Source organism: Nyctereutes procyonoides, unplaced genomic scaffold (genome assembly GCF_905146905.1).
Source record: "Nyctereutes procyonoides isolate TBG_1078 unplaced genomic scaffold, NYPRO_anot_genome, whole genome shotgun sequence".
Lineage (NCBI taxonomy): Eukaryota > Metazoa > Chordata > Mammalia > Carnivora > Canidae > Nyctereutes > Nyctereutes procyonoides.
Window position 1 is genome coordinate 29452892 of NW_026575121.1, and position 25130 is coordinate 29478021.

General features: G+C 39.2%; 1 protein-coding gene across 12 annotated transcripts in view; it reads left to right on the plus strand.

Moving 5' to 3' along the window:
• LMO7 (LIM domain 7) overlaps positions 1–25130 on the plus strand; it is a 200363-nt gene that overhangs the window by 163781 nt on the left and 11452 nt on the right. For 5 of the 12 annotated variants that reach the window (XM_055336006.1, XM_055336008.1, XM_055336014.1 and 2 more), the window contains 13 exons: positions 374–673; positions 12898–13012; positions 14078–14239; positions 15016–15203; positions 16135–16195; positions 17919–17975; positions 18126–18167; positions 19880–19905; positions 20186–20290; positions 20881–20973; positions 21377–21714; positions 22810–22875; positions 24904–24956. In XM_055336006.1, coding sequence (XP_055191981.1) covers positions 374–673; positions 12898–13012; positions 14078–14239; positions 15016–15203; positions 16135–16195; positions 17919–17975; positions 18126–18167; positions 19880–19905; positions 20186–20290; positions 20881–20973; positions 21377–21714; positions 22810–22875; positions 24904–24956 — 1606 coding nt within the window. The remainder of the gene's footprint in view (positions 1–373; positions 674–12897; positions 13013–14077; positions 14240–15015; positions 15204–16134; positions 16196–17918; positions 17976–18125; positions 18168–19879; positions 19906–20185; positions 20291–20880; positions 20974–21376; positions 21715–22809; positions 22876–24903; positions 24957–25130) is intronic. The other 7 variants (XM_055336013.1, XM_055336016.1, XM_055336017.1 and 4 more) reach the window with 4 other exon arrangements.

Genomic DNA, 25130 nt, shown 5'->3' on the forward strand with positions numbered 1-25130 from the left:
AAATATGTGGGTATTTGTTGTAGTGTTTTTGGAAGTTACTGAAAACTTGAGACAACAATGAATAAATTATAGATGTCTGTACTATGGAGCATTCAGCAATTAAAAAGACTAGAGATCTGTTAACCTCTCAGAGTGATGTAAATGAGTAAAGCAAGTTTCTGAAATCTGTTTATAATATCGACATTTTGTAAAAAGCAAATCTTCCTCCCACTACATACATGCTTATCTGTTAGCATGAAAGAATGTGCTCCAGGCTTGTAGCCATAGTTGCTATGGGAGGTACATTGCCTTTATAGTTTCAAAGTATATTATGTATATATTTTTTAAACAAAATTCTAAGGATACCAAGGTTAAAATGACATTTGCTTTTTAGATGGATGATGCTTGGAGGTATAATGGAGATGTAGAAGATGATAAGAGAACTCAGAACAGCTTTGTCAGCACCTCTGTGCAAAAACCGGACACAAGCCAGCTTGCTTCCAGCGAGACAGAGATAGCAGCGGTGGGAGAAGGTGTGATGGGGCTGCCCTCTCCTACACCCTCCTTCTCATCACTTTCCCAGGACCAAGCTGCCACTTCTAAAGCCACACTGTCTTCAACATCTGGCCCTGATTTAGTGTCTGAGCTTGGAGAAGGGAGAAGCTCACCACAGACGGAGGTCTCAAGATCGCAGGTGAATTTGGGAAGGCCACCTATCACTCACTATTCTGAAACTTAAGTATTTAAATCTGGAAACCATGATTTAACTTCTGAGCATTATTATCTGGGCTGATAATGTGGAAAACAATATTCCATTTCATTTTTAGAACATCTTGGAAGAAGTAGGCCTCTTCCACCTTCACGTGTATAGGTCCAGATAACCCTTGTGATGTGTGTGTGTGTGTGTGTGTGGACACTTTTTGGACACATCTCTTTAGGGCTTGACTTTTTTTCTCTCTACTCTTCAATTCAGCAACTGTTACCTTATACTTCTAGTTGTCAGCAGTCCCTGGTTCAGGTGTAGGGGTCACTTGGGAAGTTACAGATTCAAGTCTAACAGATAAGTGAGTAATAAAAGCCCCTTCTCAGGGAACTTAACTGACCGTGAGGGGAAATTGTTACACATGCAAGTTGTTGACCTCTAAGGAGATGGCATTTCTTTTCCTATCATGTTAACCTTCTCATGACTTTTTTGTTTCTTTAAAGGTTTATTTGAGAGAGAGAGAGAGAGAGAGATTGAGTGCATGAGCAAGCAGGTGGGGAGAGGGGCAGAGTTGCTGGGAGCCCTATACAGGACTCGATCCCATGTCCCATGAGATCATGACCTGAACAGAAACCAAAAATCAGATGCTTAACTAGCTGAGCCTCCCAGACTCCCTAACCTTCTTATGACTGTTAATACTGATTTATAAAGTCTACAATTTTGTGCCATTTCTTGTATCTTAATGGGAATATTGAGGCTTAGTTACATTATGATACTTATGTTCCTTAACATTTAGAGTCTAAACAACGTATACCATCAGATAAGGAATGACGAGGGGGCATTTATAGTGTTTCTTACTTAAAATCACCATAGATGGTTTTTAGGAGAATATGAGGTAATGAAAGTAGTATGTTTTATATGTAAGCTGAAAGTCATTTGTTATCTAGAGAACAGAAAGCGTTTCTTAAAAAAATAGAAAATAAAAACACCTTTTTTTAAAATTTTTATTTATTTATGATAGTCACAGAGAGAGAGAGAGAGAGAGAGAGAAAGAGACACAGGCAGAGGGAGAAGCAGGCTCCATGCACTGGGAGCCCGATGTGGGATTCGATCCCGGGTCTCCAGGACCGCGCCCTGGGCCAAAGGCAGGCGCCAAACCGCTGCGCCACCCAGGGATCCCTAAAAACACCTTTTTAAAGCAGTTTGATCTCTGTATGAACACCTTAGCATGGAGGAACTTTTGTGGTTCTCTTGCACAATTCTCTGGTAAGGCACCAGAGTGTGTGTGCTTCCAAGACACAGCATCAAGTAAATAACTTGGCCTAAGTTATATTAGTGAAGTAACTAAGTGCAATAATTTGATATGGCATGTTTACCCCAGAAAATCTTTACAAGTCTAAGTTTTTTGTTTGTTTTTCTGATCATGAAGTACTTTGTGCTTCGGAAAATTTGGGAATGCGGGAAAGTATGTATGATAAAAACTATTGGTAATCCCATCTTTTAGAGATAATCTTTCCTATTTTTGGGTCTGTTTCTTTGTTCCCATACAAAGAACATAATATATATATATATTATATATAATACATAAAAATTATATATAATTTTTTAAATATAAAAATATATTTATTCAGACTGCTAAAATAATTAGTTGTAAATTTTTTTTTGCTTCATTTTTAAAGAACTGGAAATATATAATTAGCATCCTGAGTTTCAGTGGATGAGAACAGTAGCCTGTGGTATACTTGAAGAACATAAGGTACCAGTGGGTGAATAATAAAAACAGAAGCAAGGTGTCTTTTGAATACCAAACCCAACAGAGCAGCGTTATTAATGTATTATGGGTGGCAGTAACTCTCTCAGGGTGGTAGCTGACTAGCTGCTTCCGTGGATTAAGAAAAAGAGGCTAAGTGTGGTGTGCGGCTATGTTCCAGTTTATTGCAGTTCAGGAGAACCTGAATTAACGTGGCGTGGTTTCAGGTTTCATCATTAATGGATTTATGCTTCTTTGTCTCCAAACTTGAAATGGTATCCTACCAAGCAAAAGTAGGCTTTGCTGAGTAGATTGGAATTCTTGAACATATGTCTATAGCATACGGTGACTTGCCCATCTCTTGGTTGCTTGGTGTGTCCACTCCTACACTATGAGGAAGGCAGGTCAGGTCTCACCACCTACTCTTATCACTGAGAATGAGCTTACTGCCTTGGGATGGGCTGTGGATGCATGAGAGAGTAAGTCAAGGCTGTTTTTGTAACACTCTTCGAAACATTTGTCTCAACTCTCTAATTTGAGGTGTTCAGAGACTAGGTAAATAAAAAATAGTGTGTGGGTGAACATCTAGATGTTTTGGCAGCTTTGTAAGAGTTCTTCAGGTCTCCTCTCTCCTTCTTCCGTCACACTTTCGCCGGTTATATCCTTTCACTTCCTCCTGCAGAACCTCCCATGATATTCTTTTCTGTCCTGGCTTCCACCACTGAAGGGTTAATTCTCAGGCCCTCTCCCCATCAGTGTGAATGCTTTGTGAATTGTCACATGCATCTGTGCATTCTGAGCAAGGCTGGTGTTAGACTGACTTGCATGATGCCAGGCTGCATGTGGTCACTACTCTGCTCGGTAGCTTCCTGTGGCATTCCGTGGTTGTTCGGTGACGTTCAGAGCCCTCAGGGGAGCACTCTGGCTGCTCAGTGCTGGTCCCAAGCTCCCTTTATGGTGCTGAAACAGCAGTTTATTGAGTGTTTACCGTGTGCCAACCAGGCTTCTTGGGCTGTTTCTTAGTCCTCAGGGCCCCTTGGGTCCCTGTTTTGCTGCTATGGAAATTGAAGCATGGAGTGGCTCTGTTACTTGTCCAAGGCCATGCAGAGTACTAAGTGCTGGAGTCAGGATTTGTAACCTCTGACTCAAGGTCACCTGTACTGCACTATGTCGTGAAGAAAAGAATTGGAAGTAAGTGACCTCGCCTCACAACACTGCTTGCTTTTTCTTACACACATCGTACACTTTCTTAAGTACATCATAGATACCTGTTCTTATTGTTCCCATGTTAAAAAATACTCATTTTATTCATGTGCGTCTTGTGAAGTCATCCTGTTCTCTCAAAGCCCAGAAGGGTCACTTCCTTTGTGAGTCAAGACCTCTTCTTCCTATAGTTGGAAATGAACTTTTCACCCTAGGTGAGAAAATTTCATTTGCTGGATTCTTTCTTGTTAAATATTCATCATTTCTCCTTCGCTGGTATTCTTTTTACCCTCCACAGCCTTTCCACATAGTTGGCACGTATGTATTTATGGACTCGAATTGCATTCAAGGCCTTGATCACCAAACTGAAGTATGAACTTGATCCATCAGATAATTTAGGTCCTTATAGGCTCTTTAATGTGGGAGTGTTAAGATTAAGGCATATTGAACTAAGCACTGTGCTATTATATGGAATTATTTTAAGGAAACCAAGTCTGGGGGCCAAAAACTGGTTAGGAACCTCTTGCAGAATTGTAGTCACAAGGTGGTTCATGCCATTAAGAAAGGAAGGCTTAATGCAGGAAAAAACCTAATATAACCTCATTCAAATCTGCTCACAGAGATTTCGTTCCTGTCTCCATTGCCCAGGTGGGGTTTCATTCCTTCTGATTCCCTTTTCTCCCATACTTCTCTTGTGATACTGCTTCTTTTTCTGCCTCTTTTTCTGATCCAGGCTACCTGGGCAAACTTGAGGGTGACCTCAGAGCTCTTCATCCATCCTCTTCATCTGCTTTGCAGAAGTGGCTTTGATCATTTCTCCCCTGATTGGTTTCATCTACAGGGTTTTGTTTCCTTTTATGTCTTGTCAGAGCCTCTTATCTCAAACTCCATCCAAATCTACATTTCAGAACTTCTGCCCCAGATTTTTTCATATGGTACTCAGAAGCTAGATGGTATAGATGGAAGGAAGGAAGCTTTTTACAGGTTTACTTTTCAATCACCAAGCCTGTGACCATATCATAGCTGCCTCCCATACACTGTACTTGTCACCTTCCCTAGACCCTACTGCTTGTGAGGGCAGGAAGCAAGCCTGTTTTCATGGCCGTGAGCACAGTGCCTGGATCTGAAAGTATTCGTTGAATGCTGAGTTCTATTGGCTTTAGAGCTAGGTATGTCAGGTGTTAAACAGGATTTTCTTTAGTTGACCTGGAAACTGCTTAACCAGCATATGTATCATATGTAACATTGTTTCCGTGTAGAATAGAAAGTAATTAGGGGCAGCAGCCATGTACCTTGGCACCTCTGAAGTGTTTCACTGAATCCTCCCAATAACCTTTCAAAGTAGGTAGTATTATCCTCACTTTTACAAATGAAATACTTGAGATTCGAGTTACATAACTTGCCCTGAGCTGGTTAAGTGCTTAGACCACAACTGTAATTTCTCTGACCCTAATTTTTTTGGAAATATGACAAACTCCAATTTGAGAACTACCTTATGTGTAGTTAAGTTCCCAAATGTTGACTCTACTTTGCTGTATCTCTAGAATTTTAGAGCCAATGAGGATGGAAATATCTTCTGTTTCATAAAAATAAAATCATTCTTAAGATTGTTTTTGAGGATAGCTATATAGCTATTGAAATTTATCAGCACTGCATAAGAAATCTAGAATTTCTGAAATGTAGAGTTTGAAATCTACCCAATAGGCAGTAAGGAACTACCAGCGATTTTAAAACCAGCTGCAATAATAATAATTGGCATGTTCTGTGACTAAAATTCTGGCAGCTGTGTAGAAGATGGAGGGAAGGGGGGGGCAAGATAGCCAATTAGGAGATGGCCACAATAGTTTGGGCCATGGTCTCCCGTCTAAACTAGGATGGTAGCCTGAAGAGCAATGAAAGGATGGGATAATTCAGGATAGATTTATGGATTGAGGATTTGAGAGCACTTGGCAAAATGCATGTGTGCCCTGTGTGTGTGTTGTGGGGGGAAGCAAGAAGGAAGAGGCCCTAATGTTGCTAACTTGAACATCTGGTCAGATAGTGAAGTAACTGACCAATACTTGAGAAACAAGAGGTGGAGGAGAGTACGTTTGGGAGGAAGATCAGGAATTTAATTTGGGGTATATTGGCCTGAGACAGTAACTGAAGACACAGGAGAAAAGGTTATTTGGGAAAGCTTGTAGTAAAAAAGATGGAAGACTGGCTCAAGAACAAGAATGTGAAAATAGAAGGGTAAGCAGAGGAGCATGGTAATGAAGCTGAGAGGTGACCACACAGATGGAGGAAAAGATGGAGAAGGTGGCATAATAGGTGACAGAGAAGATGGTTTCTGAAAGCAAGAATAGTTGGTCGTGCCTAGTGGGAGGGGGACTGAAGACGGATTTGGTAAGAAAGAGAGAAACTTGGAATGGGTGAAGTGATGGGACAGGAAATACCACCTGCCTCCTGGAATGGAGAAGTGGAGACAGCAGGGATAATGTGCCTTTCGTGAAAGCGAGTGGCTCCAGTGCCACTCACTTGTGTTCTTACCCCACTCACACCCTGAAAAAATGATGCAAAAGAATCATGTGTACAAATATCAAAGTTGATATATTTCCTGTTACTTATGACTGTAGAGCCCAAATCTGTGTTTAGTATTTTATCAACTTCAAAAGGCTTCCTTGACATCATCATGTTTATCTAATTGAAAAAGTTTGGAGAAAATAGCTTTCTGACCTGTTAGTTTGTAAGATTGACCCTGTTTTTCATAATTTCTCATCTTTGGTGATAGGAAACTCATAATTCATCAGATGTCCTAAAATACTCTTGTCATTGCTACTCTGGATAGATCATGTTTTTGTCTAAAAAGCTGATCTTTCAACATATACTTTTGTATAAATCCTATCTAATTTGAGGGAAATTATTTTTATTTTTTTTTTTTTTTTTTTTTTTGGAAAACTGGTGATTTACAGTTTATTAAAGCTAAATATACAACATTAAAGCTAAATATACAACAACCTGTGACTTCATAAATTCACTCTTTTTTTTTTTTATAAATTAATTTTTATTGGTGTTCAACTTACCAACATACAGAATAACACCCAGTGCTCATCCCGTCAAGTGTACCCCTCAGTGCCCGTCACCCATTCACCCCCACCCCCCACCCTCCTCCCCCTCCACCACCCCTAGTTCATTTCCCAGAGTTAGAAGTCTTTATGTTCTGTCTCCCTTTCTGATATTTCTCACACATTTCTTCTCCCTTCCCTTATATTCCCTTTCGCTATTATTCATATTCCCCAAATGATACACTGTTTGTCCTTCTCCGGTTACTGTGGCCAAGTTCAAAAAGGGTGTTGCCAGAGTTCTCCTCTGGGATTTTGATGGAATCTTGTCTCACATTTAGATCTTTCATCTATTTTGAGTTTATCTTTGTGTATGGTGCAAGAGAGTGGTCCAGTTTCATTCTTCTGCATGTGGATGTCCAATTTTCCCAGCACCATTTATTGAAGAGACTGTCTTTCTTCTAGTGGATCGTCTTTCCTCCTTTATCGTATATTAGTTGAGCATAAAGTTCAGGGTCCACTTCTGGGTTCTCTGTTCTGTTCCATTGATCTATGTGTCTGTTTTTGTGCCAGTACCACACTGTCTTGATGAACACAGCTTTGTAGTACAACCTGAAATCTGGCATTGTGATGCCCCCAGATATGGTTTTCTTTTTTTAAAATTCCCCTGGCTGTTTGGGGTCTTTTCTGATTCCACACAAATCTTAAAATAATTTGTTCTAAGTCTCTGAAGAAAGTCCATGGTATTTTGATAGGGATTGCATTATACGTGTAAATTGCCCTGGGTAACATTGACATTTTCACAATATTAATTCTGCCAATCCATGAGCATGGAATATTTTTCCATCTCTTTGTGTCTTCCTCAATTTCTTTCAGAAGTGTTCTGTAGTTTTTAGGGTATATTTTGAGAACCATTTGAATGGTAAATGGTTCTCCAACCTTTTATTTTCAGGTTGTAGGTGTCCTTCTGTCTAAAATGAGTCTCTTGTAGACAGCAAATAGATGGGTCCTGTTTTTTTATCCAGTCTGAAACTCTGCGCCTTTTGATGGGGTCATTAAGCCCATTCACGTTCAGAGTTACTTGAACTTCTTCTTAAAGGGGAGTTTTAAGAGTCCCCCTTAAAATTTCTTGCAGAGCTGGTTTGGAGGTCACATATTCTTTCAGTTCCTGCCTGTCTTGGAAGCTCTTTATCTCTCCTTCCATTTTGAATGAGAGCCTTGCTGGATAAAGTATTCTTGGTTGCATGTTCTTCTCATTTAGGACCCTGAATATATCCTGCCAGCCCTTTCTGGCCTGCCACGTCTCTGTGGAGAGGTCTGCTGTTACCCTAATATTCCTCCCCATGAAAGTCAGGGACTTCTTGTCTCTTGCTGCTTTAAGGATCTTCTCTTTATCTTTGGAATTTGCAAGCTTCACTATTAGATGTCGAGGTGTTGAACGGTTTTTATTGATTTTAGGGGGGATCTCTCTATTTCCTGGATCTGAATGCCTGTTTCCCTTCCCAGATTGGGAAAGTTTTCAGCTAGGATTTGTTCAAATACATATTCTGGCCCTCTGGCCCTTTCGGCGCCCTCGGGAACCCCAATTAAACGTAGGTTTTTCTTCCTTAGAGTGTCATTTATTTGCCTTAATCTGTCTTCATGGTCCCTTAATTGATTGTCTCTTTTTTCCTCAGTTTCCCTCTTTGCCATTAACTTGTCTTCTATGTCACTCACTCGTTCTTCCACCTCGTTAACCCTCGTCGTTAGGACTTCTAGTTTGGATTGCATCTCATTCAATTGATTTTTAATTTCTGCCTGATTGGATCTAAATTCTGCAGTCATGAAGTCTCGTGAGGCCTTAATGCTTTTTTCTAGAGCCACCAGTAGCTGTAGAATAGTGCTTCTGAATTGGCTTTCTGACATTGAAGTGTAATCCAGATTTTGTAACTCTGTGGGAGAGAGGGCTGTTTCTGATTCTTTCTTTTGAGGTGAGGTTTTCCTTCTAGTCATTTTGCTCAGTGCAGAGTGGCCAAAAACAAGTTGTATTGGAACACGGGGGAGTATCACTGGTCCGTCCAGCTGGTCTTCTGGGGGAGGGGCCTGCTGTGCTGATTTTCAGGTGTTAGCACTTGGGGGAGCTGCTCTGCCCCTGCCTGCTGCAGGGCTCAGCGGGGGTTGTTTACCCCGTGGGGCCCCAGGAGGAACAGCCGCAGTTGCTATGGCAACTCTGGAAGCCTGGATTCAGCCTCCGCAGGAACTACGGGGCTCGGGGCTCTCGGCTCTCCGTCCGCAGGGCCTGGAGGCTCCGGGGCGGGGCCGCTGATCTGCTCAGCTCGGGGCAGGAGCGTCCTCGCTGTCCTGGGCCCTCCCGGCCTCTGCCTGTCCCGGGGGAGGCCGGATCCTGGGCTGTGTCCCGGCGCCCTGTGCTCCGGGGCCTGCGCTGGTGGATTCGCGCTCCCGCCCCGCAGCCCCCTCCGCGGAGCCGCCACCCGAGCCCCTCCGAGCTGCTCCGGTCGGTCCCGCCGTGCGCGCTGCAGCCCTTAGGGAGCTCGGAGCACTCCCCTGCGCACGCAGGTGTCTGTTAGTGTCCCCGGGAGCCCGAGGGCATCCCCGCCCTCCTGGGTCCTGCTCCACCTCCCTGCGAGCCCCTTTCCGCCCGCCCGGGAAGGTTGGTGCAGCTCCTGCTCCTCCGGGACGGGGCTCTCCTGTCCTGGGGACACTCGCCCCGGCCTCAGCCCGGCTCCTCGCGGGGCCCCTCCCCCTCGGAGGCCTTTTGTTCCTTTATTTCTTTTTCCCCGTCTTCCTACCTTGATAGAAGCGCGAACTCTTCTCACTGTAGCATTCCAGCTGGTCTCTCTTTACATCTCAGGCCGAATTCGTAGATTTTCAGGATGATTTGAAGGTTATCTAGGTAATTTGGTGGGGACAGGTGATTTGGGGACCCTGCTCTTCCGCCATCTTGCCCCTCCCTCCGGGAAATTATTTTTAAATGGTGATATGTTGATAACCATATCTTATTTTTTCTAGCATAGACAACTGGAACTACTTTATCAGTCACCAAGAATCTAGATTTACCCCCAAATTTATATTTTTTGGTTCTATCCAGTTCAAGCAGCAATTCCCCCATCATCATCTTCTGAAGCATGGATGTTTGGATGGATCCAAAAATACAAGCATGGATCGTATAGAATACTCACATGGCCTGTGTCTTGCAGAGAAAAACAAGGAAGTGGAAATCCTAGCTAAAATCACTGTTGAAGTTTCTGCTTGACTATAATTATAGATATGTTCCCCTGCAAAGAGTCTATGGGCTCATCTAATTCAAGGATTTAGGATTCCAGAGGATGCCTGAGGGATTGCCATAATGGGCCGGCCACGCCATTGAAATTATAGCCTGAAATTGAAATTATAGTTCTTCACTCTAATCCCTCCTATGTACTGGTTTGGGAGGGAGGTGGTCTACATAAGATTTTCATTTGAAAATAGGGTTTTGCAAAACAAAAACCTTGCAAATCAATGTCATTATGAAAGATAAGACCCTGCCAGACTCAGCGACATGCCTGAGATAACCTGGTTTTTGACAGAAATGGATCTGTAATTGTTCCTGGGTTTTTTCCCTCATTTGCCTGTATATGATCCTAAGGACCCCCATACCTACAGTTTGCCGGCTATAGCCATCGTGAGGCTGTCCCACTTAACTGTTTCAGGGAGGTGGTTACAATATGGTCAAGTAGAGGTTTATTTCCAAGGCAAGAATATCCTTTCGTGAGACCATTCTTCTGGTCTAATAAAATTGTGAGACTCTTTCATCTATAGCATAAGCTCATTCTCTTTTATCCTATATTTTGTAGAAAAGGATAATGTTTACTTGTTGTCTCCCACAAAGTATTCTTTTATGTAGCTTGAGACTATTTATTAAAACTTCATCCTGTCTTTTATTCAAGATAAAAAACATCATTTAGTATCTTGCATATGTAACCCATCATTTATCCTCTGCCCTTATATAACAGTAGATTCTGTTCTTACTTGGCTTTAAGTTGATTTTTTTTTTTTTTTGGAGGGGATAAGTGTAACAAAGATGACCACTTATTTTCATTGAGTCATCTCTAATTTATGTGTATGGTAGTTTCAGTTAAGGAGAGGAACTAACCACTAATTTTTTCTATTCATAGCAGAGTTTTATTCTGGAGACTGGTGTTCATCAGGCTGATTATTAACGTGTTTTCACTACCTGCATCAGGGTTCCCGTATTTAAACTTTACAAGCTTTCTGATGAAAAGTTTTCTATATCATTAGCTACAGATTTTTCTTAAAATAATTCCATACTCAATTATGGAAGAGTCAGTGATTATTTTTCGAGAGCAAGGACCATGCCTAATCTAACTTTATTTCCCAAGTACTAAGCCCTGTGTCTTTTTTTTTTTTTATGATAGTCACAGAGAGAGAGAGAGAGAGAGAGAGAGAGAGAGAGAGAAAGAGAGCCGCAGAGACACAGGCAGAGGGAGAAGCAGGCTCCATGCACCGGGAGCCCGATGTGGGATTCGATCCCGGGTCTCCAGGATCGCGCCCTGAGCCAAAGGCAGGCGCTAAACTGCTGTGCCACCCAGGGATCCCCCTAAGCCCTGTGTCTTATGCAGAATAGATGCACAGTAAGTGTATGTTGAAGAGATGAATAAGTGAATATTGTTTTTTTTAAGTGAATATTGTTATAGTACTTCTGTGTCTACAAAATATAGTAAGTTCTTGGTTCAATGCCTTCTCTGCCTTCTTTCTATTTCTATGTAGTATCAGCTTTTTGTAGACTAGTCACTTAGATTTTAAACTTGTTTTAAAGGTGTGGAAAAACTTTGTCATAAAGCTATAACGAATTGCCCAGCTGGCCTTAGGTTCGGTTTTAACTGCCACATTGAACTGGAGAATTTGTAGGTCTTTTTTCCGGAAAATAAAGTGGCTTTAGGAAGAACTTTTCCCTTTTAAACAGCAAGTTTAAGTTCTTAATTATTTTGAATCAAAGACTGAAACAAGTCTGGGCACTTCAAGTTAAAATTCGTGTTTGCTATTTACCCAAAACAAGACCCATAAATTAGGAAAGACAATTGAAATTTTCACAGATGTTGTATATTTTAAAACTTAAAACATTTTTTTTAGAAAATGGCTGCAAGTCTGGGAAACTGATAATTTGTTGCTGTGTAGTGTAGTGATGGAGGGGGAAGTAGAGGCCTGTCTGTTGTTCAGGAGGCTGCTGTTCTTGGGGTTGTTGGCTGATGTGACTTCAAGGAAGTTGTGACTTATTGCTCAGGGAGTCTTAGTAGGGGTCCTCTTGGCATCTGACTTGTGGTTCCACAGAGATGATATAGCTCTGCATTTTGCAGCTTGTGTGGCAGCTCTGCCCTCAGCACTAGGTCTTCATGTGGCAATGGGGCAAACAGTGCCTTGCCAGAATTCAGGTACCCATTGGGGATGGTACCCATCCTAGATGAGCTCTAGAGATACCTGTGTCATGTGTTGATGAACCCCTTCAAATTATTCGGCTAAATATGTTAAATGTCTGAGATACCTTTTTAATAAGTAAGGTGGCATTTTACAAATGATTTAAATATTTTTTGCATTTCCAAAAATGCTATTGTATTGAAATGAAATAAATAACATTGTGTAAATTTAAGGTGTACAATATGTTAATTTGACACATTTATGTATATTGTAATATGATTGCCATTGTGATAATTAGCACTTCGATCACCTTATATAATTATCCTTTCTTTTTAGTGGTTGGAATAATTAAGTTATAGTCTTTTAGCAAGTTTGATTTTATAATACATTGTTGTGTGTATTCACTCTACTGTGCATTAGATCTCTAGGGCTTATTTATTAATAGCAAACTTGTACCACTAAACATCATACACAATACCCCTTCTCATTCCATTCCTGGATAATAAGAAATGGTCTATAAATTAAACCCAATTGTTTGGTGGGCAAATGCCCAAGCTTTATTAATGCCCAAGTGATTTAAATTATTAATGTGAAGAAAAACATCTGTTGATGTGAAGGTTTCCCTTATTTTAGCAGAAAAATAATAAACTCATTGATATGTATGTGAATGAAGGGTTTAACAACCCTTCTGGTTTATCATAAAATAATTCAAGTGTACCTTGCATATAGCCTCCCTTCTTTCATGGATAGACTTTCCTCCATGCGGGTGCCAGGGACACCTGATCCCACCGTTTCGTGTTTGTTTTCAGGATCAGTTCAGTGATATGAGAATCAGCATAAACCAGACGCCTGGGAGCGGTCTTGACTTTGGGTTTACGGTAAAATGGGCATTTTCTGGGATCTTCGTTGCATCAGTTGAAGCAGGTAAATCATAGATCTAACTCTACTCAACTTTCTTCTCCTTGTTATCCTGTGCTGTTCAAAAAACCTCCAGAAATTAGTTTATTTGATAAAGGAGGAGAAGACACATGTGAAAAATGCAGTAGTAAATTGAGGAGATGCATCCTCTTCCCTGAGCCTAATACTGTTTCTTCTTGCCTAATTAATTTTAGTTTTGTAGAATCTTAATCTTGTGACCTTTACAGAATTCATTTGTCAAAATTTTAGGTTTAACATTTGGAAATGCTTCCAAATAACGCTTAACTGAAATTTCTGAAAGAACTGTCCATGATTGGCAGTGTTTGTGGTGGATATATAAATGCTATATAATAAACTGGTGTTTTCTGAGCATCCTAATATATCTGCTGCCCATGGAGATCTCAGGATGCTTTGGGACTTTTACAAAAGGAGTGCCCCTCTCCGATCCAGGATTTTAGCAAGTCGGTCCCCAGGACCTCTGAGCAAAGTATTACCACAGAGCCTAAAATTAAAATGAAACCTACTGTAGTTAAGAGGAGTTCCTCATTTACACATTTTAGCTATATAAAATTGCATGCTAACTCTGGTTATTTTTTTGAAATTTCAAAAGAACTGTTTAATTAGATAATGGTAAGTGGTAATTGTCAGTGGTTTTAAGTGGCCTGGCTTTTTTTTTTTTCTTTTTTTTTGTCCATTCCAAAGTGCATTTGGATTTGGAAGCTCAATTAAAGTACAATATATTTCACATTTTTAAATTTAAAAATAGTTTAAAATCTTTGTTCTTAGGAAGGTAAAAAAGAAATTTTATTGAACAGATGAGCTGATTCCTCCTTTACATGTTAATGAAGATACGTACTATAGGATAATAAATGCTTTTGGTGCTTTGTACGTTGTGGATACTCAAGTATTTGAGAACTTAAATTCATGACTTTGCTCTTCCTGAAAAATATAAGAATGGTTAGTTGAGATTAAGAAGTCATTTTTTTCTCTCAATAAGCAATGACTAGTAGAATGTGGATTTTTTTGTTTGGGATTTTTTTGTTATTTTTAAATTTATTTTGCTTTATATAGGTAGTCCAGCAGAATTTTCTCAGCTGCAGGTAGATGATGAAATTATTGCTATTAACAACACTAAGTTTTCATATAAGGACACAAAAGAGTGGGAGGCAACCATGGCTAATGCTAAAGAAACTGGAAACCTAGTAATGGATATCAGGCGCTATGGAAAGTCTGGTGAGTTTGTTTTACCACTGTCTGCCTTTCTAAATTGGGAACTGGTCTTTGGCAAATGGTTATAACAGCTTGCTTCAATAACTATTTTCTCATTTAAAAAAACATTTTTGGCTCCGAGATGTTTTGTGGTTATGCTGAGACAAAAATCTTGACCAATACTTCCTTGACTATTCTGTCTGAAAACTCTTCACTAGCAAATTTACTGATTCCACATGATTGATTGACATACTATATTGACTTTGAATGCAGATATTAACTGAAAGCTCTTGCAACTGCATCAGCATTTGGGAGTCATAAAATAATTTTGAGTATTAAGAATTACACTATGATTTTACTTTCTCTACAGCCCCGTAACTAACTGGTTTAAGGGAGAACATGGCAGGTCATATTCCTGTTGTCATACTCAAGGAACTTTCAGTATAATTCTATTACTGTGGTTCTTAGTTGTTGAGGTTAAATGGGGAAGGGCATTAATCCTACCCCTACCTGCCAAATTATGATATCAAAATAACATATGCAGTTCTGGTTTACAGAAAGAGTCAGTGAATTTGCTAGCATTTTCATTATTAACATCATCTAACTCTTGTTTTTAGAAGGTGATCTGTTGGTCAAAACACTGCACTCTTCACTCTTTCACATACTACCTGATTTGTTTGTATGTCTTCTACATTTTGAATGTATGTCTTATACATTTTGTGTATGTGCATTCAGTAACTTTGTTCTTTCCACTTCAACATTTACGTGTACTCATTTCTTGATCATCATGTGCCAATCAGACTGGGGCAAAGACCAACCTTCCCTGCCATTTATACGTCATAAAACCCTCAATCTCACCAGTATGGCTACCAAAATTATAGGTTCACCTGAAACAAAGTGGATTGATACAACTTCTGGAATTTACAATTCTGATAAATCTTCAAGTCTGTCAATAACGACTGATTTCTCAGAAAGCCTCCAGCATTCTGTAAGTATTTTGAGAAGTGTGAGAATATTTGTTTAGAGCAAAATATAGGCAACGTGTGTAGGAGGGAGAGAATTTGTTTGAGCAATTTTGATACTACTTTAAAAACATTTGGTTGAATAAGGTAATTTATAGTAATGAGAATAAAATGTATTTTTGACATTCCTAAAGCAGTACTCATTTATAGAGTAATAGTTATATAATGGTAAAATCAAAAGATCACATAGTGGTATTCTATAGGTATTTCTTCTTACCAATCTTCATCATTATACCCATTTCTCAGATCTTTGTGGATCTGAAGTAGTAATAATGTAAAATTATGCACTGTAACCTTTCTATGGTTTCTTTAGTCTTTATGGGTAAATTGCACACAATTACTATACTTATTTTAAAAACTCATGAAGCATTTTTAGTTCTTGTGTAGATGAATTTGGGTAGATGTGTGGTTAAGAGATACTCAATTACATTAATTGATTAAAAATAATTACAATGTAGAAGTTTCTCTAAGTATCAAATTAATTTTAATATTTCAAATGTTTATATTGACTCCCTAGATAGAATTGCTGTTATCCTAAGATAGTCTTTTAATAAGAAAATCTTACTACATTATGTAAGAAAAATTTAAATGCTGAAGAATCCTATATGCTTGTGTTGCTTGTAAGTTAAGTCAACTAAGTATTTGGCAAAACATGTTTCTTGGAAAGTTAATGACTGAACTTAAAGTGATCCATGCTTATAGATAGAGGATCATTCATCCTTTACAAATATTAAAAAATAATCAAAAATTTTTCTATTTATGTAAAAACCTATAAGGAATACATTGATATCCTATAAACTCATCTTGATAATATATTTTCAGTAATGGGAAATGCATTACTTAAACCCAAAGTCCAATTGGAGGGAATGTTGTTAACTGGCATTTTATCCTTTCCAGAATACTGAATCTAAGGAAATTAATGGGATCCGTGATGAAAGTAATACTTTTGAATCAAAAGGTAAACATCATCATTATGTTTGTAATGTAAAAGTCACAGCATTCAAGTTCTGCTGTTATAAAAATTAATATTAGTGAGTCAAAGAAAAACTGATCCCACTGCAAGTTGAAACTCAAAGGTTAGCACTCAGATCCAATTGCAGCCAGGTGGAAGGGCATTCAGTTCCAGGGTTTGAATAGTTCAGGAACTGCAAACAAAGCTTTGGCAACATGTCCAGGAGCTGTGAGTGCCTGTGTGTCTAAGTCAAATAAAAAAGACTGGTTTTCCTGAGGCCATTAGTCTTCTTGCTCTGGTATGTTGGCAAAGAGAATCTTAGTTAAATCTGAAACGATGAATGAGGTTTCCCTTTCCCCTTTATTGTGAAAGGGACAAGTTTGTAGGCAGCTAACCTTAATAGAGAAATGGCAATAATAGTTGTTGGCAAAAGGACCCATTTGTAATGAAAAAGCAGGGGTAATATAGGGGGAGGCCTTATAGTATGGGGTTATCACTCTCTCCCTCCTCCTATATGCCCATAAAATAATTGTTGACACATGCTACGTGCTCCTCCTTAGGCATATAAAATAAATAAGAAAGATCTGGTCCACACAGGCAGAGAAAGAGACCAAAGGAGACAAAACTCCTTCTACCATGAAACTAGACTCCCAAGGGCTGGGTTTTCATAGCAGTTTGATAGCTTTGCTTCTGCATTTGCCTAATAACATTAGCCAAGCCAAGTTTATAAATTTCCCTTGATGATTTATTTTGGCATTTAATTTCTGATAGTTACAACTGACTACATTTGAATTGATATTGCATTCTTTATCAAAGCAGTTTTTAAAACAAACCTGACTTATTTTTGATTCACAATGTTAAATCCAAGACATCCTGGTCCTGTTCTGCCAGTGACTCAGACAAAGCAAACCTTATGATAAGACACCTAACTCATCATTAGTGATACGACTATTTGCAGGCCTGTCATTTGAGGGTTTTCTTTAGACAAGTAAGCACCAACTAGTATCAAGCAATAGCTGCATTTACATTTTATGAATAAACTGAAGTGTAATAATCATGTGCCATAACCTTGTGACTGTAGAGGTCAGATTATCCTTCCTTCCTTCCTTCCTTCCTTCCTTCCTTCCTTCCTTCCTTCCTTCCTTCCATCCATCCATCCATCCATCCATCCATCTAACTGAACTCTATTTGCTTAAAGTTAGTGGCTGTAAGATGTTAAAACTAAGGCAAAATACTTTATAGATAGAAAAATATTTTAATTTGGACATTTGCTTTTATTTTTCTCTGGATGTTAATTTATTTTCTTCCTCATTTTTCAGTTCATTTTTTTACTTAGCACTGCAAAAACTTTTAGTTATAAACAATTCTCCTTGGACTTCTAGATTTTGGATTGATTAACCTAAGCAAAACATTTTAGTTTCCATTTCCCTAGAGCTGTGTGATCTAGCACGGAAGTATTCTGGCTTCTATGAAACTATGATGCTATCTACTAGAATTTATTAATAAAATAATTAGTTTCATTACTAATTTGGATGTAGTATAGACTACTAAAAATATATGTCTTTGTACATTGGAATAATCCATATCTTCCATGGCTGTCAGTTTTGTCCTTTTACAACTAATGCTACAGACTAGAAAGGTGTGTCAAATACTATTTAGTTTTCCAGTGGTGAGAGATTAAAATGAATGACATGGTATTGATATATTTTTTTTTGTATTTTTCAACTAGCCTCTGAACCTATTTCTTTGAAAAACTTAAAAAGGCGATCACAATTTTTTGAACAAGGTAAACTACCAAGATAACAATTCATTCGCTTTCATGGAATTGTTGGCATTCTTCACTCTGTCCTAGTAGTCTTTGGTGCTGGGCACTAAGCCTTTTCAGTTTGGCTATCATTATGACCAAGCAACATAACCATTTCCATTCTTTTCCTAGGGTCATCAGGCTTTTCTTACAGTTCATGGGTCTACCTCTGTGGTAATGGGTCTTTGCGTGTCTTTTGTATACCTCTGAATTTTTTTTTCTAAAAAAAAATTGAGATGCTGTTAAACACACACTTCTTTCCACTGGGTAACAGTAAGAAGCGAGGGACTTCACTTACGCCTTACTGCTTCCTACAGATCGCATAATATTGGATTACACCAACATAATTGTCAAACTTTTAAAAACTCTAACTTTGGTTATGGGAAAATGCTCTTAATAAAGAGCAGAGTTGTTTATTGCTGTTGGAACGAGGGCTTTGGAGTGTTAATAGGACTGCCCTGTTGACGCTGAAATAAATTAAATGTAAATTTCAATTGCACTTCTGAACACGTGCATTTGGAGTCGCCCTGTGTTGGTGTAATTGGGCTGTGCTGTCTTACGTGCTGTGCATGTGGCATCTCTTCCCTCCTTCACATCTGTCTAATGTCCTGTCTCATGAATGCAGTCCGAGCTGTGCTGTGCTATCAAGAACTTAAAAGTAATATCCAACATTTGAGATGCAATGGCACAGAGATGCCTGTGCTGTTGGTGTCTAAATGTTATTGTTTCTTACTTTTAAGATTACCAAAAATCTTTACACATTTGCTTTATGTTTACTGGACTCATAGATTTTTTTTTTTTAAGAAATCTAGTCTTTCTTTGGTGAATTAAGGTTTCTTTTTGACCATGAATAGACTCACCAGCTATGCATGTGCAAAGTCTATTTGTGTCAGTATCCTTAGTGCTTTTGATATTTTTGTTGAATTCCTGTTTTTCTATGGTAATTTAATTAAAACAGTATGATACTCCTAGCTTAAACTGGCTAAAATAAGACAACTGCTTTCTTTCTCTGTTCTAATTTTCACTCACTTTTCTTCAACAGGCTATTTTAGGGAAGAATATTTTCCTAAGTCTCAGAGCAGTTTTCTTTAAAAAAGAATGTGTAAGTGAATAGTTTATTTGACAGCTGAGGTTTAAGGAAAATTAAAAAGTGCTGTATGATAGTACATTTCATGGAATTTGCTTTCTAATTATTCTTGTTCTACATATAGACACATATGCATGTAGCTCCCCCACCAAGAATAAAAAGAATAGTATTAAGCCCTTACGTTTACACATGAAGTTTGAATATTTGTGCTTACACATGAAGTTTGAATATTTGTGCTTCCCTCTTCAAGGAGAGGGAAGGGAAGGAATTCTTGAACATGTTTTTGTGGTGTTGTATTTACGAAAAGTCACTCCTCAGCAAGGGGATCTGGAAAATGTGATATGGATCTTTCACATTATAATTGAATAGTGACAGGTAGAAATTTGGATTTGGTAGATATTATAACATTTGAAATTCTTATTTTCCCCCTCTGGGGCTCAGTTGTGACATACCAGCTGGTCTATTCATGGAAAAACCCTGCAACCTCTTCAGAATACACCATTGGTCCAGCTCTAGTGCCAAGGGCTAGGGTGGAACTTCGGCATCCATAGTTTCTCTCTCTCTCTGTTTAAATAATTTTGACTTTGGAAGATGAGTAATAAACAGCTGGAATTGAAGAGAGAAACTGAGATATGTATTGCTGTGGTTTAAAACAAAATATTAAAAAAACCCAAAATATTGATATCATTTAGTATACTGGCATAGAAACAGCTAAAGTGACTTTCTGAAAAGAATGATCTCCTAGAAATGAAAAGACTTACATGTTTTTTTTCTTCCTTTTCCACATGCTACAACACAGGAAGCTCAGATTCTGTGGTTCCTGATGTAAGTCGCATTCATTTGTTTCTGGAATAAATAAGGTGGGACCTTGGTGGGACTGAATTAGCGCATACTAGCAGCACTTATTTTCGGTTGCATGAGAATTTATCAAGGGGGAGTCTTTCCAAGTTGAAAAGACCCCTTGAGAAACAAAAAGCGAAATCTCTGGTGCTGCTTAGGCCAAGGATGGGATGAATAATTCGTGTCAGAGAAAGTGCTTCAGTAGATGACTTAATGAAGTGATATGTCCTTCCTTTGTTTGTGCATCTTCCTTCTCACTGGTTAGCTTCCCGTTCCGACGCTCAGTACCCCGAGCCGCTGGGCATGGGATCAAGAGGAGGAGCGCAGGCGGCAGGAGAGATGGCAGAGGGAGCAGGACCGCCTGCTGCAGGTAGAGCCAGACGATTTGGACCCACAGGAACGAGGCTGGCTGTCCCCGGGCAGCGTCAACTGGTGCTGAGAAGCAAATTAAGAAAAAGAAAAATAAAAGCTAATAACTCATAATTAACAAATCTTTTGAGAGGCAGTACATTTTTGTATTCATGACATTCCTATTTTGAAGCTTTCCGAGTCCTCCTTTTAAAATAATTGTTTACCCGTGTATTTTTTAGAATGCAGCACTATAGTTTTTGTGGATTTTCTTATGTGTGACAGGTGTATGGATTGTAAGGGCTTACACCCCCTGAGCTGTGTGCTCAGTCCATTGCAGAGAAACTCAGTCCCTCTTGCAGTTTGCAAGGGGCGTTAATCAATTACACCTGTGGTAAAGGGGGGCTATCTATTTAATTCTGAGTATCTATGCAATTTAATTTGATAAAAGCTCTTTTGTACTTTAGGGATGAAAATCTGGTTAAAATAGTATCACCACATTTAAAGGTTGAAGTGAAGGGTAGAGCTAGCAAAAATGCTGGTGAAAAAGATTCTATTTAATATCATTACTCTGTGAATTACCTAATTAACTAATGTTTTCTCTTCTTATAGGAGAAATATCAACGTGAGCAGGAGAAACTCAGGGAAGAGTGGCAGAGGGCTCAGCAGGAAGCTGAAAGAGAGAACTACAAGTACTTGAATGAGGTAGTCTAGGAACATGCTGTGTTCTATTCTGTCTTGGTGAAATTAGCCGAAAAACAGAAGATATGATATCTCACCTGGCTTTTGCCGCATATTCACTTATATAAGCTCTTTGAGAAATACAGTGAGCTCTGATTTGTCGGAATTTTGCTCTGATGTTTCAACCTTTTTCTTAGTTCCTCCGCTGTATCATTAAATGGTTCTATTCATGGACCCTAACTGCCTCTTTCTCTTTTTGGTTATATTTCTGTCACCCACGTGTGGCTCTGCTGGCGGTAAAATGTTTGACATCATTTCAAGTGGAATTCCAGGCTGGCCACACTCAGTCTCTAAAGCTGGATATGAATAAATGAAATTACAGAAATGCACAGATTCAGATGGTTTCTTTCTCTCCCTGGTCACGTAGGAACGGATGGTCCTGAGCTCACACAGCCTTTCCCGGCCCACTCGGGAGCCCGCCGTTGCCACCTGGGAAGCCGCCTGGGGTGAGGGTTCCAAGTCATCAGACCGGGAAGGCACCCGAGCAGGAGAAGAGGAGAGGAGACCACAGCAGAAGGAGGATGAGGAGGAGGACCAAAGAAAGAGGCTGCAGGAACAGCTCGCTCTGGAGAAAGAGAGGAAACTGAAGGAGCAACAGGATCAAGAAGAGCAGGAGTGGCGTCGGCGTCAAGAGGAGGCCCAGGAGCAGAAGCCCCAGGCAGAAAGAGAGAGGGAAACCACAGTCAAAATATACCAGTACAGAAGGTCTGTCCTCCAGCCGAAGGGCACTGGGATGTTGCTATGTGGGCTTCACTTAGCTCGATCCACTCCCCCCATCAGAGACTCCTAGTTGGTCCCTGCCATCCATTTTGGACACAAGCAGCCCAAGGGGAACCCTTTACATCGGATACCTGATCCTGTCGCCTTACGTGCCTGCTCACAGCAGTTCACATGGCTTCCTGTCACATTAGAATACCACCCAGGTCCTCGTCGTGACTTAGGAGGCTCACATGAGCTGGATCTTTTTTTTTTTTTAAACTGTTTTTTTTTTTTTTTTTTTTAGGATTTTATTTATTATTCGTGAGAGAGAGCGAGAGAGAGAGAGAGAGAGAGAGAGAGAGAGAGGCAGAGACACAGGCAGAGGGAGAAGCAGGCTCCATGTAGGGAGCCTGATGTGGGACTCGATCCTGGGACTCCAGGATCACGCCCTGGGCCAAAGGCAGGTGCTCAACCACTGAGCCACCCAGGGATCCCACATGAGCTGGATCTTGACCCCGTGGTCTATTTGGCTTCCTACTGCTCTTCCCCTCCCTCTGTCAGTTCCCACCACACTGGCCTCTTTCTTCCTTGAAAATGTCTGATGCATCCTGTCCCTGAACTTCAGCATTTTTTGGTCCCTGTGCTTGGAGAGATCTTCCTTCACCTCTGTGTTGGTCTTCCTCATTTTCTTTAAGTTTCTGCTCAAAGGTCCCCTTCCCAGACTTTCCAGAAGACTTCATCTAAAGTATGTGCCTTTTCCCCATATGCTGTATCATGTTTAATGTTATGTATTTGTCTGTGGCCTTACTGCCCAACATTTCATACTCTTTTTGTTTTGTTTGCTTCTATAGCCCAGCCCTAGAATAGTAGCAGGCACTCAGTATTACATTTGTGGGATGAATGAATTGCTAATGTCTGTTGATATTAGGAGGTCTGCTTTCTGCAGTCATTGATTAAAATGTTTCTCTATGTTTAGTTTTCAACCCAGAGACCATCTGATCAAGAGGCTATGATAACATTGTTTTGATAGCAATTTCTCAAACTGAGGAAGAGCATCAAAGTCTAATATGTTGACCATAAACTCTTCTTTCTATCTTTTAGGCCTCTTGATTCCTATGATATACCAAAGAGAGAAGAACAGTCTTCAGGGTTGCTTCCTAGTGACAGGTATATAGAGCATTTTGTTGTAATTTGGTTGAAATAATTGACTTTAGATGAATATCTGAGGGTTTGTCTAGGTGTTTTGTAAGAACTACTTTAGCTCTTGATATTTTGTGAGATATAAAGAGATCTTGCTGGTTGATCTTTGTATGGACTAGCTTTTGCCATGTAACCAGTGACCCTTAAACTTAGTGATTTGACATGACTTTGTGTAAGTATTTTGGGCTGATCCTTTTAGTCCTTTTAGTTGATTGGGCTCTTCATACATGTACTAGTTTACTAGGCAGCTCTGCCTTAGGGAGTTGGCTGTCAGCTGGGACAGTGAGAACAACTAGGCCATGTGTCTTTCAAGATCTAGCAAGCCAGTACAGTCTTAGGTACATGGTGACAGAGCAGAGAAGACAGAATTAAAGAGAGGAAGCATGCAAGGCACCTTGCAGTCTGCATTCTGACTGAATTGGCACACCAATGCTTCTGTCACATTCTACTACCTAAAGTGAAGTCACAGGCTGGCCCAAGTTCACAGAACAGAGAAAAGCTCTACCTCTTTATGGGAGATGCCACAATACAAGGGGAATAGACATAGGGTAGAATTGTGTTTATTTTGTGCAACTACCTTAATTTTTATTTTAAAGAGGTTATAAGTAATGGCATAAGCTTACCCAAAATGAAGTAATGTGTGGACATCTGAAATGAGAATTGTGGCCTTCTCTTAGTTTAATTAGAACTACTGGTCAATTCCAGGAAATGTTAGATACATCTTAAAATTTGCTGAGACATAAATTTAATATTTTAAAGACATTTTTAAAATGCTTTACAGTTTTGAATCCCTAAGGACTTCTGAAGAGACTCTATCTGTAAACATCCAGTGTATGCCCAATTGGTGTTTCCAGAGCTGACATTTCTTCTTTAGGAAGTTTACCTTAGAGATATGGAAAGACTCATCTCTATAGGCAATCAGGAAGACTGAGTAGGACTCTAAGTAGATAGGGAGTATTGGGCTGACCTTAAGGTAGAAAAAGTTTTAGTGATGGATGTTCTTATTTTATAATGAAAGTGTCTGGGTAACCGTGGATCATTAAAATGTGTCTCTCTCTTTTAAAAATATGCATTTAATTTATTTATGTATTTAAATGATCTTTATTTATGTAGCTTATAACCTGGAGAAAATAATTATATTGCAGAGGAAAACTCAACAAATCCTGGAAAACATAGAACACTGCTAGGCAGTTGTGGTACAGCCTGCTTTAGAGGCATTAAGGGGTGTGGCTGGATATCTTGTAATAATAGTATTTTCTATGTTAATACAAATAAAACCATTCATGAAAGTTGCTAGCAGTTGTGACACGTTATGTATTGCACTTTATTGTATGTTGTATACATGTACATATATATTGTATGCATATACATATGTAATATATATGTGATAATGTATATTATTCATTATTGCCATTATTATTTGATGTTATTGGGCTTAGTAAAGTGAGAATGAGACCAGCTTGGGTTGATACAGAAACCTAAATGTTGCCGTTACAAAATCAGGTATTTTCAGAGGTTGCCTATGCCAATATGCTTGAGTACTTCTTTGCACTGCAAAGATTGCATTTGGTCAGTGGCTGTTTCTGGAATAAGTGCCCTAGTGCCCAAAAAGTTGATTTCTTGACCCTTGGGCAGTAAGAAGGAAGAGACAGTATGATGTTACATAATCTGATGACAGATGCTTGGTATAGCCTGTATGATCGAGGTCTGGAAGGGAATCAAAGCATACAAATTGGTCATAAGCTTAATTATCCTACAGACTGGAGAGGATCTTCACATGTTCTTTACGTGCTTGTCTCTCGAGAGATGTCACTGTTTTCTGCTACATTGTACAACATGAAAAATTCCTTATTAAGAAGATAAACGTGGCTTTCAGCAGATCTAGGAAATAAATCAATTGCTTTAAAAAGCAATCTTTTTAGTGTTCTTACATCATAAATGTAAAAAATATATTCTTAACGAGATATCTATAATATGTTGTGTTTTGTGTTGTAGGAATAAATCCAGATCCACTACTGAACTGGATGGTTACCCTGCAAATAAATATGGTAAATGTGATTTTTTTCCCAACTTCTTTAGCACAGTTTTTTATGCTATCACATGCTATGATCAGTATTTTTAAAGTCAATATATTTCAGATTCATTAAGATTACATAATTAAAATACCAAATATTTTTAGCATTTGTGTATAAAAACAAAACTATCTTTTGCTTATTTTGGCT